This window comes from Miniopterus schreibersii (genome assembly GCF_964146895.1).
Source record: "Miniopterus schreibersii genome assembly, chromosome: 8".
In the NCBI taxonomy this organism is placed as follows: Eukaryota; Metazoa; Chordata; class Mammalia; order Chiroptera; family Miniopteridae; genus Miniopterus; species Miniopterus schreibersii.
In genome coordinates, this window is record NC_138109.1 from 82905512 (window position 1) to 82920565 (window position 15054).

Sequence of the window (15054 nt, forward strand, 5' to 3'; positions counted from 1 at the left end):
TCTGTCTTTTCAAAAGCAAGTTTATTTGATATTGTCAAATTATTGAAGATTTCATCTTAACTGGCTGAGATTCACAGCTAAAGGTGAAAGCATAACATTAATACTGAAAGACGTGAATCTATTTGAATAGATTAGAACGCATTTCTCAGCCCTCTGCATGAAACCCAACGGTGAACCTCGGGGCCTGCAGCTTATGGTGAATCCGGATGATCTTCCTGCAGAGCCCTGAGGCAGGAGTCCCTGTCCTTCGCTGAGATCCAGGCAGGTTACTTACTCTCATCTAGAATGAAGATAATACCTCCTATTTCATGAGGTTGGTGTTAATACAAATGCCATGCACGGAGCCCCAGGGAACTTAATTCCTCATGAAGGTCTATGAGTCTCTCCTGCCCTGAGCTGGAAGAATAGCTATGTTCAGGCTCATTCTGAGTAAGAAGGAATTTGGGATGGCAAAAACATGGCCGTAATCTGTTTAAAGAATCAGACCAATGCAGAAACCACACCGTATACTTGACTTAATTTCTGTGATTTTAACAGCACTCTTCATTTTGTGACACCCAACCAGATTCCCCCTTGTTCTCTCAGGATGGGCGCCACCTTCTCTAGGTGATCTAGGGCAGCGCTTCTGGTATATGAAAACTCTGAACGTATTTGGAAGCCAGTGCTCCCGAACCGTGACTTCACGAAGTCTGGGCGTCTTCCACAGACTTTTTCTAGCGGTGGCCCGTGTCAGCCGAGGGGCACAGGTGCCAGTCCGGCGCTAACAGGAACCCCCAGTTTGGACGGCGGTGGAGCAGAAGCTGGACTCCGCGCAGAGCAGCTCAACTGTGCGCGGCGCGGCCGGGCAGCTCCGCTCCGCTCGGGGCGCTCGGCTCCCGGGCAGCTCCGCTCCCTGCGGCCGCTGGGGGCGCTCGGCTCCGCTCCGCTCCGGCCGCTCGGGGCGCTCGGCTCCGCTCCGCTCCGCTCCGGCCGCTCGGGGCGCTCGGCTCCCGGGCAGCTCCGCTCCGGCCGCTCGGGGCGCTCGGCTCCGCTCCGCTCCGCTCCGGCCGCTCGGGGCGCTCGGCTCCGCTCCGCTCCCTGCGGCCGCTCGGGGCGCTCGGTTCCCGGCCCGTCCGCTCCGCTCGGCTCCGCCGCTCGGCTCGGCCACACTCGGGCCGCTCCCCGGGAGCGCGGGGTCCGGCGGGAGGGCCGCGCCCGGAGCCGGGAGCCGACGTGCTCGGGTGAGGCCCCTTTCCGGCCCCGACGGCTTTGTCCGCGGGAGGCCTCCGATCCTCGGCGCGTGGTCGCCGCCCTGAGCGGTCAGGACGTTGCTCCTCCCGCCGGCGAGGACGGGCGCGGGGCGCGCTCTGAGCGCGGGGGGCCCGCCCGCGGGTGGGGCGCCGGGGGCTCCGTTAGGGGCGGGGGCGGCGCGGGCTCCCCCAAGTGCGGGTAGTGAGAGGCCCCCCATGGAACCGGCGGCGAGGCCCCGGATTTTCGCTCGTGTCCGTGAGCCCGGCGGGCCCCCGGGAGCCCCCTGAGGGGCGCCCCCCCCCGGGCCGCGCCTGGGGACAGCGGGAGGCTCCGGGGCTGCGCCCCCGGGACCTGCCCTCGATGCCCCCCCTGGGGCCGCACACGCGCTGTCCCGGGGCCGCTTCCATTCTCTCCAGGATCTGCTCTGCAGAACTGAGCTCCTCACTTCCACGTGGCTCAGCTCACGTCGGAAATGCCCAAATGCCGCGGGACAGACCCAGCCGAAAGCACCGCAGTCTCCCCGCGCACCTGGGGCTGCATTTTATAGGCTCCCCCAAAAGCTATCGCCTTGCTTCCACACCTGGGTCTGCCCCGCACCCTGTCTGGGTTTAACGCAGGGTCAGCTCTAATGTGTCCCCACGGGCGCCCCGACGCTCCGGAACGAGTCCGTGACCCCCCTCCCCTCCCCCCCCCCCCCCCGGACACGTGCGGCCGCGCGACCCGCTCGCGGTGACCGAGCCCTGAGCGTAAGGGGGCGTCGCCCGCACCGCGGCCGAGGGGGGCTCGGGGGCCGCGCTGCCCCGGGAAGGCGGGTCCGCGCCCGCGCCTCTGCTGCGCCGCCGACGGTCCCGCGCGGCCTCGTCCCGCGCTCGTCCCCGCCTGGGCCGCGCCGCGGTTCCCCAAGCCCAGCGCGACGCCGCAGACCGCTCTTTGCGTCGCAGTGGCACTGACTGTGCCGATCCCGCGGCATATTTAAAATAACGAACCATGCGCACGGTATAGTTTTCCACTTATTTAGAGCTGCTTTATTTTCTCTCAATAATCTTAGAGTTTCCTGTATAGAATTTCTTAACATCTTTCGTTGGATTTATCCTAGGCATTTGAATTTTTTTGACATCATTATAAATGCTTTTTAAAACATTTTTTAAAACTTGATATCACATAGAAATACACATTAGCTGTGTAAATTGTACTTGTAACCAGCAACACCTTACTTAACTCACTTTTAAATTCTGATAATTTAGACGTTAGATGAAAATATTCATCTGAAATATTATAAGGTTTGCTCTTACTTTCAAATTATTATATATTTTATTTTTCTTGAGTTACTGTATCAGTTAGGATCTTCATTAATTTTGAATAAGTGATGACAACATGCATCCTTATCTTGTCAAATTGCCAACTAATTTCTCCTTTAATTGTTTTCTATTTTTGTTTCATTTTGAGGGCTTCTTATTGGGTGCATACAGATTTAGAATTGTTATATTTTCCTAGTGAACTGAATCCTTTTATCATTACAAAGTGGCTGTTTCTATCACTGGAATAGGAAAACGTATTTTGCATAATATGTAGAGCTACATCTACTTTTTAAAAAAATATATATCTTTTTATTTTTTATTTTAAATAAATCTTTATTGATTTCAGAGAGAGGAAGGTAGAGGGAGAGAGAGAAATAGAAACATCAATGATGAGAGAGTCATGTGCCCTGACCGGGAATCGAACCCCAATCTCCTGGATCCTAGGTCAATGCTCAACCGCTGAGCCACACCTGGCTGGGCAAAAATATATCTATATCTTTATTTCAGAGAAAGGAAGGGAGAGGGAGAGAGGAACATCAGTGATGAGAGGGTCAGTGATGGGCTGCCCCCTCACGGCCCCTCTGGGCATGGAGCCCGCACCGCGTGGGCCTGCCCGGGGCCTGACTGCCATCTCCCGGTCCCGGGTCCACGCTCACCGCTGAGCCACGCGGCCACGCTACGTCTGCTTTTATGGTTAGTGTTTAATCATATATCTTTTCCATTCTTTTGTTTTAAATTCTATTTTTATGTTATAGGTTCTTTTCTGTAGACACTATATAGTATTTTTCAATCTAGCGTAACCGTTTTGTCTTTTAACTGGAATATTTAGTCATTTTACATTTTAAATAATGACTTACATATTTGGGGTTTAATGTGATATCTTGCCTTTTGTCATTCCTGTTCTGTGTATCTTTTTCTCTTTTTTCTTTCCTGTTTTTGGGTTGATTGTGTGTGTTTTCTTTTTTTCCTTTGGTTTATTCTGGAAGTTATAAACCCCTTTGCTATCCTTCTTTTGGCTACCTTAGACCATACAGAATGCATCCTCGACTTGCCAAATTAACACGATCCTACAGATAGGTGCCACCCAGCTCCGGATGCGTTTTAAGAACCTCTGTCAGGCGCGTGAGCTGTAGCGTGGACTCCGCGCGGCGCCCTCCACGCGGCCGGGGTGCTGCTGGGCCGCGAGGGCGAGTCACGCGGCCTCACAGCGCCCCGCGCTCTCGCAGGCAGGAAGGTCACCCCCAAACCACTGACGAAACCTACAGCTTCACAACACGTCAGTCAGACGCACAGCCCCCATTGCCGGTGTCCTGGGGGGACCCGCGACAGACGACCCCAGAGTTTGTGTCTGAATTCTGGAGCCTTCATTAGCTGGCCAGCGGCTAGGCTGCGGGGCCTCACCCATTGAGAGCCGAGCTGCAGCCCGACCTCAGTTCCCTCCCTTTATGCTCAGGAGCCACAAAGGCACTGCGGTCAGGGGTTTCCAAGAATTTGTCAGGCTGTCAGCTTTTGGTACAGGACACAAGGGGGACCTTTAGCCGCACAAAAGGACCGATTTAAACACAGCGTCTTACAGTGAGTGGCGGGGCTATGCGTGGCCCGAGCGTGACTGGTTTGTTCCTTCTGTGGGAACTCGGGGATTATTGGGCCGGCTTGTCGGCCGCCTCGGTACAGTAGGGATCTGCTCTGCCTTTACTGTTAGTTCCTTAGGGATAGTCTTCTGGCCGCGGTGGCCAGGACACGGGTACCTGGTGTCCGGTGCTGCGCGCAGCGTCCCCGCAGCGTCCCGCCTCTGCCCGGCCCTCGGCGGGGCGGGGCTGCGGGGCTGCGGCTCCAGGCACCTGCGGGCACGAGGCCCACGCAGCCGGCCGCGCAGCGCTCACTCGCCCCGGCCACGGGCCTTAGAGAGCTGCCTGCGCGGCTCTTCCCCAGCCTCGGCGGGTCTTAACCTTGTGTGTTTGGAACTCTGCAGACATTACTGTGGTTTCATATGGTCAATGTTTATTTAAATTTATGTTTACGCTCTTCCTTGCTCTTTGGTCTCTTACAGCTCCGACGCTCCTTTTGCGTAAGTAATACTCTCTGGGATTTTTTTACAGTTTGCCGAGGGTGAGCTCTGTCTGAAACATCCTGAGGAATGTTTTCCTGGGTACAGAATAACTGGGTTGGCAGGGCTCTTGTTGGTGCTCTTCTCAGCGTGTCCATTGGCCTGTAGTCTCCGGCGCTCACTCCTGCTGACCCCTGCGTTGTCCTACCCGCTGCTCCTCTGGCGGCGCTTTGGCTTCTTACTGCAGCTGTTTCATCTTATTTCCTGTACGATCACCTCTTACAGCCTTTGGACTTCGGCCGCTTCGCTAGAATGTGACTGGAGGTGGACTTCTCTGCAGTATCCGGCTTGGGGGCTGAGTGGGACCCTAACCTGTGAACTGATGTTTATGTGTTTTAGAATTCACATTTTGAATGTTAGATCTTTCAGTATCATTCTTGCCATACTGCCTCATCTTCTCTTTTGCTGTCAATCATCTTCTTACTATTTTGAGTTTCTTACCCTTCCTTTTATATTTTCCATTGTTTTATTTTTCTAGGCTCTGCTTACTATAATTGTCTTTCTGGAAAGAATTATAATTTCTTCTGGTCTGACAATTCACTTTTTCCTGTCTAATTTGTTGATAAATGTTATCTATTTAGTTCATGCAGTGTTCAATTCTTGAATTCTAGGATTTTTATTTCATTTTTATTCAAATATGCAGTGTCTCTTCTAAATTTCTAGTTATCTGCTGAAATGTTTAACCTTGTCTTTTAGCGACTTGATCATAGAAAACAGTGTTGTTTTATTGTGTGTGATGATTCCAATATTTGGAGCCCCTGTACTTTTTTTTTTTTAAAATATATCTTTATTGATTTCAGAGAGAGGAAAGGAGAGGGAGAGAGAGAGATAGAAACATCAATGATGAGAGAGTCATTTATCGGCTGCAGCCCGCAACCCGGGCATGTGCCCTGGCCAGGAATCGAACCCTCATCGCCTGGATCCTAGGTCAACGCTCAACCGCTGAGCCACGCCCGGCTGGGCGCCCCTGTACTTCTGTTTGCATTATTTATTTTTTGTGATTTTTATTCATGTTGTCATGACCCCTCACCCATCCAGTTATTTTTCATTATGTGCTGGGTAGTGTATTTTAAAAGCTGAGTATAAACATAATTTGAGGTTTATGGGTAGTCTTGCCCAGAGATGATTGTTGTTTGCTTCCTCCATGTGCCTCTGGGTAGTAACAAACCAGAAGAGATGTAACCCAATCCCAGGGACTAGAATTTTGGGTACTGTCCGAGGTCTTACCTCAGGGCAGCATTGTGAGCTGTTTCACTCATAACCCTGGAGTGTAGCTCTCAGGCAGCTAAATGAAAGCACACAAGTTACAACAGGGTCTCCACCCTTAACAGGCTCTCTGCCTGCCTGCCTGCCTGCCCCTAACTGTCATTGAAATCCCCACTTCACGTCTTATTTACCCCTTTTGGATTGGAAAATGCCCCTGCAGCTAAAGTAGCCCCAATTTCCATAGTCACCAATTTATCCTGCATTGCTGAGTAATTCTTCATAATCACGTCAGCTCTCCTTTGCCTTTGGGTGGGAGCCTGCTTGGTTTGGTTTTTTAGTTGTTAGGAGGTCCACATTACCTAGTTCACCATTACAAGAGTGAGATGTTCTCACATAAAATATAAATTGGATTCTAGCATCTGCTCTGGAATTTATTAGTTGTTATAACCTTCAACTGGTCCACGAGCCTATTCCCTCATATATAAAAAGGCGGCTTTGAGCAGAGCTGCTTGGGGCCCTGGAATTCAGTTTCTACTTGATTAGCATGATTTATTCTAAATCACTGAGTAGATTTTAGGATAAGGAGCCCAAAGAGAAGAATTACAGAATGTAGTGAGTATTGCTTTTCTTATTTCTTCTGTAGCTGAGAGCCTGATATGTGGTAGGTGCTAGTATTTTAAGAAAAAAAGGAAGGAAAGCTTGCCAACAGGGGATTTGCTAAAATCTTTTATTTATTCCATGGAGTCACTGACTCTCTTCTTTTTTTCTTTTCTTTTTTAAAAATATATCTTTATTGATTTCAGAGAGAGGAAAGGAGAGGGAGAGAGAGAAACATCAGTGATGAGAGAGTCATGCAACCCGGGCATGTGCCCTGACTGGGAATTGAACCCTGATAACCTGAATCCTAGGTCGACGCTCAACCCCTGAGCCACGCCCGGCCGGGCAGAGTCACTGACTCTCATCATGGATGTCAGTACTGCCAGTCCAAGAACCCCATTTTATAGTCCTGTCTTCTCCGAGCTTGGGTAGAAACACGACCACTGAGATCAGCCTGGCTAGCAGAATCTTGGGAAACGTTATTAGCCAGCCCACCAGCTTGAGGGAGCAAGAAAATGCAGCGCTTCGAGCCCCATTCCAAGGAGTGCTTTTGACGAAGGTTTATGATCAAAGAGCCCCTCCCCCACCCAGCACTGCCTCGCGCCATCCCATTGCCATCAGTCCTATCAGACGCTGGAAGTCAAGAGCCTGTCAGAAAAGACACAAGAAGCCGCTGAGCAGCGAGATCTTTGCAAACCCTCTCTGCTTAACAGTCTCTCCTGCTACATTCTTCTTTTTGCAGTTTCTTGGCCTTTTAAGGTAAGACACCTACTTCTCCACTCATGATCCCACCCAAACTACCTATCAGGTGGGAAAACAGGGAATGAAAAAGGGAGGGCAGAGTACCACCAGGTGGCCCCTGAACGGTTCAGAACAGAAGGGCTGCAACAGGACACACAGCCTGCAGGGCGAAGGGTCAGGAACACTGGCCACGGCAACGGTGTCTTCATAATCCAACCCTTAATTGGGCCGCTCTCCTGCTTCGATTGAATACCCGCTTTTGTGCCCCTTCAACAATCACAGTGTTTCCCTATTATGGTTCCCAGAAGTCTCTCTGTGAAGTAAACTACAGTATTATAATTTTCCCCACAGCTATCAAGATCACTACACTGTCAAGGATCTACACATCTGATTGATGCATTCAAAAGCAATCACTGAAAGTTTCCAATATAAAAAAAGGGAAATAGATCCATGCCAAAGTTACTGGGTGTAAACAGCCAGCAGAATTGACCTTACAAAGGAAATTAAAGGTTTGTTTTGGAATGGTAGGTTTATTGCTGAAGATACATGAAAACAATCACCATTGAAAGTGCCGGTAATACAGCTGAGTGTGGCCTTGTATTTCCAGAGTCTCTAAGGGGAAGAGAGTCTGCCTAAGAACAAGATGTTACTTGAGGGATTGTGTCGAATGAAGAAAATGAATGGATGGTCGGCCACAAAGTCTTCCTCTGGCATAAGCATGCAGAAGGTGGCGATGCCTGCTGTGGCGGCCGCCGCCTCGGTGCCCTCTTCATTTACTTCCACAAAAGACTTGTGGACAACTTTTGATACAAAAAGATCTCTGGCTTCTGACATGCCCGACAGATCAGCCTTGCTAGTAAAGAGATCCTCTACCCCCAGGCGGGCCAGGTGAGAGGTGAGGTTGTAGCTTTCTTCCATCTTGAACCTGGGCAACTGGACGTTGACTTCGATGAGACCCAGATTCTCAGGTCTGGTCCACTCATGCAGTTTCTCCAAGGTCAGATGTTCCTCGATCTGGAATGAGACGAAGAGGAGGTGAGAGCTGGCTCACGTGAGCAAGGTAATGAAGCGTTATTTAAGTGAACGGACCCACGGGATCAGATGCTAATTAGTGTCCTTCATGTTTTGTGCCAAAACAGATTCTGTTTGGGGGATTTCATTTCTCTTCTTTTCATCAATTGGGGATAATAGAACAGAGCTGTGTTCCAAGCCCTCAAGGGCCTAAGCAACAGGGACACTGGACATCGGATCCTTCAACTATCCACCCATCCACCCACCCGCCCAGGCTTTCCTAAACCCTACCACACTGGATGACTGTCATCAGCCACAGTGGCTGTTATTGCTTGAACTGGTTGACTGGTGCAAGGTAAATTTAAAAGTTTTCTTCTATTCTATTTATTCTGAACCCTACTGATCACCATGGTTATCTGTGAACCTCACTGTGCTGAAGTAAAGGGCCTAGTTCCTCTTCTAAAATGGGGGGAGAGGAGGGGTAATGGTATCTACCTTACAGCGTTGTTGTGAGCATGAAATGAGTTAATGTATGCAAAGCACTTGGCACAGAGTAAGTGCCACCAAAATGTCATTATCGTCATTACTATTATTACTACCACTATCAGACTAGAACGGACGCACCATCCCACTTGTTCTGCTGATGTGACTATCCCTTTCATGGGGCTGCAGAGTTTCTTTTCATAATCAGAGAAGAGACAAATATGGAAATACAATTAAAATAAGGAACACGCTGATTTTAATGCATACTTCATACATGCAAATGCGAATATTAGGCCTCTTCCTGATAACAAGTTTGGTTAGGGAGACAATAGAGAAAAGCTACACAGCAGGCTACAGACACTAAAGAAAAACCATAATCGTCAATTTTACCTAGTCCTAGCCTGGCAAGAAATGGAATCATCTTTAAATGAAATAAAATAGAAAGGTCATACAACGTTCGTATTAGAAAACAGGCTTGACTTTCAAGCTAGTGTGTTACATGGGTCTTTGCTACCATGTAGCTCTTAGAAATTTAATTCACAATCTGTATGAATTGCGATGAGAATGAGTAGTGTAACAACAGGACCGCATAGTAAAAGATGAAACTATCTATTATATACATGTTTTGGGGTTTTTAATTTTAAAAAATTTGTTTCAATATAGGAATTCTAATTTTACTGCATTTTCCTCTAAGGCTGATTTAAGAAAGTCTCTGTGAGCTGCCACTGACTGATGTTAAAGTTAATGTGGATCTTTCGATGACCCCCACAACTACTCCCTGACAGTAGCCGAAAAGTTAAACTTAGGCTTCAGGGTAGCAAACATTGATGGGCGGCTGCCACACAGCGTGCACACAAGGAGAATCGATCTACCAGAAGGAAACAGAAAGCACGGGCGAGGGAGCTGTTACCTTCTTCAGACCCGTGGCCTCGTCCTCGATGTCATCGGGCAGCAGGATGACCATGCTGAGCTCCCTGCCTTGGTAAGGCAGCTCCAGCACACGGCACTGAAGGTCCTCGATGTAGCCATACAGAAATTTCTTCTTCTGATACATCATTTTCACTGTTTTTGTGTCTTTCTGAACATTTGAAAAATCAAGTCACGTTATCTGCAGTCTCTTGGAGCAAACGGTACTTTTACAGTTACATCAACTCACCTTATTCAACCTGAAAGGAGCATCGGTCGTGTTGGTTTTACTGAATTGCTCCTCCCACTTTCCCTTGAAATAGATGGCATTAACTAGCACAAGTTTAGTCATATTATCAACCACACCTGCAGCCAACAACTCCGGAATTTTCCCTAAAAAGATAAAGTAAGCTTTAAAAAAAATTCACATATCAGAATTCCATATTTGAACTGACCTTTGATCAGCACTGAAATACTATTTAAACTCACACTTTTTATTTCATTTCCTTTAACATGTTAACTTAGGAAAGCCTACCAGGGTGTTTCGACTTTAAATAAACCAACTAAAGGGTTTAAGGGCTAAAAATAGGACAATCCTTTCTATAGTGTTTGAGAAACAATGAGCCTTATCTTGTGAACGGTTATTCTTTTTCAGGCATAAAAATTGTTCCTTAATGAAAATGACTTTAGTCGCTAGTGAATAAATCACTTCTTCAAAGCCTCCGAGTGGAAGTTGCTCTCACAGAAAAGGCTGTAACACATATCCGAAGGGAAGGACAGTTACTCCACTGAGCCCAAGCTCCCCTGCGGCCACGGCGTGACCATGAGGAACAGGCGCGCAGCAGGGGCTGCAGAGTCGCGGTGCGGGGAGGGGAGGGCTGAGACAGCCAGTCCCGCCACCAGCCGAGCGCTTAGACAGGCGTCTGCCGAACACCTACGGCCGCAGCAGCGAGTCACAGGTACGAGAATATTCTTTTCCATAATTTGGGCCAGATGGATTTTCCTCAAAGCTTTTTCCTTTTCATCCTACATCCAATGTTAGTTTTAATTTTAAAATGTAGTTTTGTGAACTTATGGGGGAAATATTTAGCTGCTCCAGTGAAATCATGCTGAAGTTCCCACTCTGAGGAATCCCTACACTGGAAAGCTGTGTGGCACTGGGCAGCGGCAGCTTCCCCCGGGGCAGGAGGAGGGCGAGGGGCGGGGATGGTCTGCAGGCTGGAAGGTGGAAGGAGGGAAGCCTCTTACCTTCTGTCTGCCCTTCGACCCACTCATTTATGGTCTTTCTTGCACCCTCAGAGGCATGCTGAAAATCCACACTGGCCAGCTCAGCACCATACATTTTCTGAGTCGAAGCTAAGAAATCCTGGTTTTTTAATTTTAAAAAAAGTGTAAGAAAATCATGAATAACTCCTCTTACACACAGAAATGGTTTTCGAAAATCCTTAAAAGCAATAGAAATTATCCTAACCCTTATACTTTTTGCAGTTTAGTAAAAAACACATTAAATTTACCATCTTAAGCATTTTAAGTGTACAGTTCAGCAGTTATGGTGTTGTAGAAAATGTACCAATTCTTTTCTAACCTCTACCATTTTCATGAGTGAATACACACTGACTGTTCCCGGAAGGGAATTATGGAATTCCCTCTTGCTTTAGTGAAACAGCCAGGGCCGATCTTTTCCTCAGAAGACCTCAAAGGAAATCATAACAATTAATGGGGATACCGTCATATGTTTTAATTCTGTATCATTTTTCTGAATGTTTATAAAAATAAAAACTGACTTCTGTGACTTATTGTGCTGAAAACCGTCTGCATTGTCCACTGAGTTTTAGAGCATGAATGTAAAGTACTTACAGGGAGGAAATTATAGGTCTTCTCTCCGTATAACCTATTAGCAAGTTTCAAGATATAGGGAGCTCCGTCCTTGTTGATGTCAGCATTCAGACTCTGAAATCTGGAATGAATCTCCTTAACTGCATCAAAGTAAAGAGTCTAAAATAAAGAAAACATTTTTTTCTATAACCATTTATTTTGAAACTGATTCCTTGGCATTTGCTTCTATCAAATTAAATTAATGTGCTTTATTACTAATTATTAATAATTCCCAGCCCAATAGTTTATTAATTTTTCATTAGAGAGTAGAGAATCTAAAATTTGTAGCTCTGTGAGACATAATGATAACATTAGAAGCTGTTTTTATATCACTCTGTTATAATTATAGTTCTACAAATATGAGTGGTTAATAAGCTAAATATTTATACATGTCTGCTTTTTTCCCCAAAGATAATCATAAATGGTATGTTCATATGTAAATTCTATACCAAATATAGTTTTACTGAAAGTTCTCAGAAATAAACAGTAAAAATAAGAATCACCCCCTATGCGGGAACACAAAGATATTCCAGACTGAGGGGATTTTTAAATTACACTGTCAGCATCAGTAACTCCTTTAAAAACATCTATAAACTTAACATTCAGCAAAAGTTTAATTTCCATGTTACAAATCAAGCATCCCTTTATGGTTTTATGAGGCCTGGGCTGGTTCCTTATTTTCACACACAAAACACAAACCTACACAATGTACAAAGTCATTACTCACTGAGATATGGAATGTTTGCACAGTTGCTATGATCAATTTGTTTTCATGGAAATGCGGGGTAACCCTTAAAACTAGTCTTTGCTGAGGTAATACAGTCCCTGGAAAAACCACAAAATAGAAGCTGACCGCCTGGCCAGTATGGCTCAGTGGCTGAGTGTCGACCCATGCACCAAGAGGTTGCTAGTTCCATTCCCGGTCAGGGCACATGCCCAGGTTTGGGCTTGATCCTCAGTAGGGGGTGTGCAGGAGGCAGCCCATCAATGGTTCTCTCATGGATGTTTCTCTCTCTCTCTCCCCCCCCTTCTTCTCTCTCTAAAATCAATAAAAACATTTTTAAAATCTCATTAAAAAAAAAAAAGCTGACATTACCCTGCAAGAACAACTAACCATTAGTACCAGGGGGTAAAATAAAAACTGCATTTTGGAAAACTTTAAAATGCTTTCATGGTAAAGACGGCAGGTTTTTCATAAAATGCAGTAATAGAAGCTTTGCAGCTGGGATAAGTGGATAAATTTGAATCCAGGGTTCAACCTTCCCTAGTTACAGGCACCATATAATCTGTGACAGGCTTTTGGGACTCTGTTCCTCTAGTTTCAAGGAAAGCCAGAGTTCCCCTTTCATAATTAAACAAAGACCACACAGCACAGAGGTGCCTCCACGCCCATTAAGGCCGGGTGGAAGGAAGGCAGGCATCACTGCTGCTTCACCCCTGTGAGAGTGACCTGCCACACCTCCCAGGGCCTGGTCCCGTCCCAGCAGCTGCCACACCTCATCCTCTCCTCTCCTGGCAGACCCTCCTGCCCACACAGGCACCTGTGCCAGGCACAGGGCTAGGCCTCAGGAGTACTGAACCACACGGTCGCCTGTTTCCTTAAAAAGGCAAGACCACCAACTTCTCCACTGTGGTGCATTTATCTATGTGTCATTTTGTACTTGAAAGTGGCACTACACAGCAGGCGTTATGAGTAGCAGGTCACAAGCAAAGCAGAAACTGAAAAATCTTAGTCCAGGGGGAGATGCGGTCAAAGATTTCCCCCCCTGGAATAGAAGCAACACACCACAGGGGTTTCCGCAGCTTTCTTAACTGCATCATCAGCCAAACAAAAACAGTGCCTGGCACATAGTATGTGCTCAGTAAAACTCAGTCATGAATGAAAGCCTCATAAAAACAAATTGTCCTTGGGCTTTTCTGAAAGTCTGGCCTCATGGTGTATAGCCAGCTGTGGAACATACAAGTACAGTTTTAAAATACAGTGCCACTTTCCGTAGGGACTCGCAAGGAGAGCAGCCTACTTTGGTCTGTTTCTGCTGACCTTGGACATCTGTGCCGCGGTTGTGCCTCTGGTCCCCAGAAAGATCATGGCCAGCGCCGACGAAATGCTTATGGGGGAGATGAAGATGTTGCCCGTGGGGCTGTTCTCGTTCAGGGTGCGGAAGAGGTCCACAGCGAACCGGGTGTTGGCCACGCTCAGCGGCTCCATGGTGAGGCTGCAACAGAACAGGGCCCAGCACACATCAGGCAGCGGGCTTCTCCAGGTCGCCCTCCCCGGAAACACCCTGGAGCCTGCACTTCCTTTTCTTTCTTTTTTCAGGAGGGCAAGCACACTGTCTCACCAGCACAAAGCTGGGGAGGAGGGATAGCTGGTAAGGATCCCAGAGACCCAGGGGTGAGGCCCAGGGGACCCAGAGCGCTCGGTCGGGCCAGGACTGCGCCTCCCTGCTCAGCTGGGAGCAGGCAGGTTTCCCACCCTTTACCTGAAATGAGAATGTTTCTCATGGGAAAACCACAGCTACCTGCTCTTCATTAAAGCAAATTCCAGCAAAGGGGTAAATTACCCTAATTTTCGGGACCCAGTTGCTAATGTTCAGAGAGGTGCCCAAGTCTCACAGCTGGTACAGGTGAGTCTGAAAGCCCAGCGCAGGGCCCAGGGTCAGGGCAGCCCCCAGGGAGCAGGGGGCAGGCGTCCTCTCTGCCAGGCCTGGGTGGGGTGGGGTGGCAGGCCTTCCACCTCCGCCCGGCCACGCGCTTCCCACTCCCGACCCTCGGAGCCTCGGTTTCCCCACGCCCAGGCGGCTGCTCGGGTGAGTAACACCTCGAGGATTCCCGTCGTTGCTGGGAAGTCGCCCCCAGGGCCGCGGGGCTCCTCCCTCCGCCTCCCTCCGCCCCGGCGCCCGGGGAAGTCTCAGCGCGGGGAGGACGGGAGTCGGGGAAGGGACGCCCCCCCGCCCGCGGGCCCCGCGCCGTCCTCCGCAGCCCCCCCGCCCCGAGCTGCCGACTCCGAGCTGCCCCGGGGGGCGCACGGCGGGGCGGGGCGGCGAGCAGGCGGGGGCACCCGGGGCGCTGCGGGGACGCGGCCGAGAGGGCCGGGCGGGGCCGGGGCGGCTCGCGGACCCCCCGGCAGCCCCTCCGGCGCGCCCGCCCCCCCCCCCGGGGCCCGCCGCCCGCACCCCCCGGGCCCGCGGGCCTCACCGCGGCTCGCTCCTGGGCGGGGTCCGGATCCGGCGGCGCCCGCGGCGCCCTTAAGTAGACGCAGAGTGGGCGCGGCTGCCCGGGCCGCGGGACGGGGGGGGCGGGGCGGGCGCAGCGGCGGCCCCGCCCCAGGCGCCTCCCCGGGAGTCGGGCTCCGCGGGGAAGCGGGGTGCGGGCGGACTGCGTGCGACCAGCGCCCCTCTGAGCCGAGCCGAACGCGGATCTCCGGCCAGGCCCTGGCGGCCCAGCTGCGGACGACAGGTGACCTCGTGCGCCGCCTCCTGGAGGGCAAATAGGCCCTTCCGAAGCAGGCGGGTACCCCGCGTTCCGTCTCCTGGGGGCTCCGGGCTCAGGCGGAGCAGGGCCGGTTCCGTAGCCGACGGTCGCTGCTGGATCCCGCGC

The 15054-nt window shown here is 49.9% G+C and overlaps 1 protein-coding gene across 2 annotated transcripts; it reads right to left on the reverse strand.

Moving 5' to 3' along the window:
• Positions 1-6659: 6659 nt before the first annotated feature.
• Positions 6660-14740, reverse strand: SERPINB1 (serpin family B member 1). 2 transcript variants are annotated; one of them, XM_081144506.1, is made up of 7 exons: positions 14019-14243; positions 13496-13670; positions 11437-11574; positions 10828-10945; positions 9830-9972; positions 9584-9751; positions 6660-8193 (listed from the first exon to the last, which is right to left on the reverse strand). In XM_081144506.1, the coding sequence occupies exons 2-7, from the start codon at positions 13661-13663 to the stop codon at positions 7792-7794; spliced, it is 1137 nt and encodes a 378-aa protein (XP_081000632.1). In that variant the 5' UTR covers positions 13664-13670; positions 14019-14243; the 3' UTR covers positions 6660-7791. The 2 variants fall into 2 exon arrangements, with proteins under 2 accessions (XP_081000632.1, XP_081000631.1); XM_081144505.1 differs by lacking the exon at positions 14019-14243 and adding an exon at positions 14653-14740 and having other exon boundaries at positions 6661-8193.
• Positions 14741-15054: the final 314 nt, after the last annotated feature.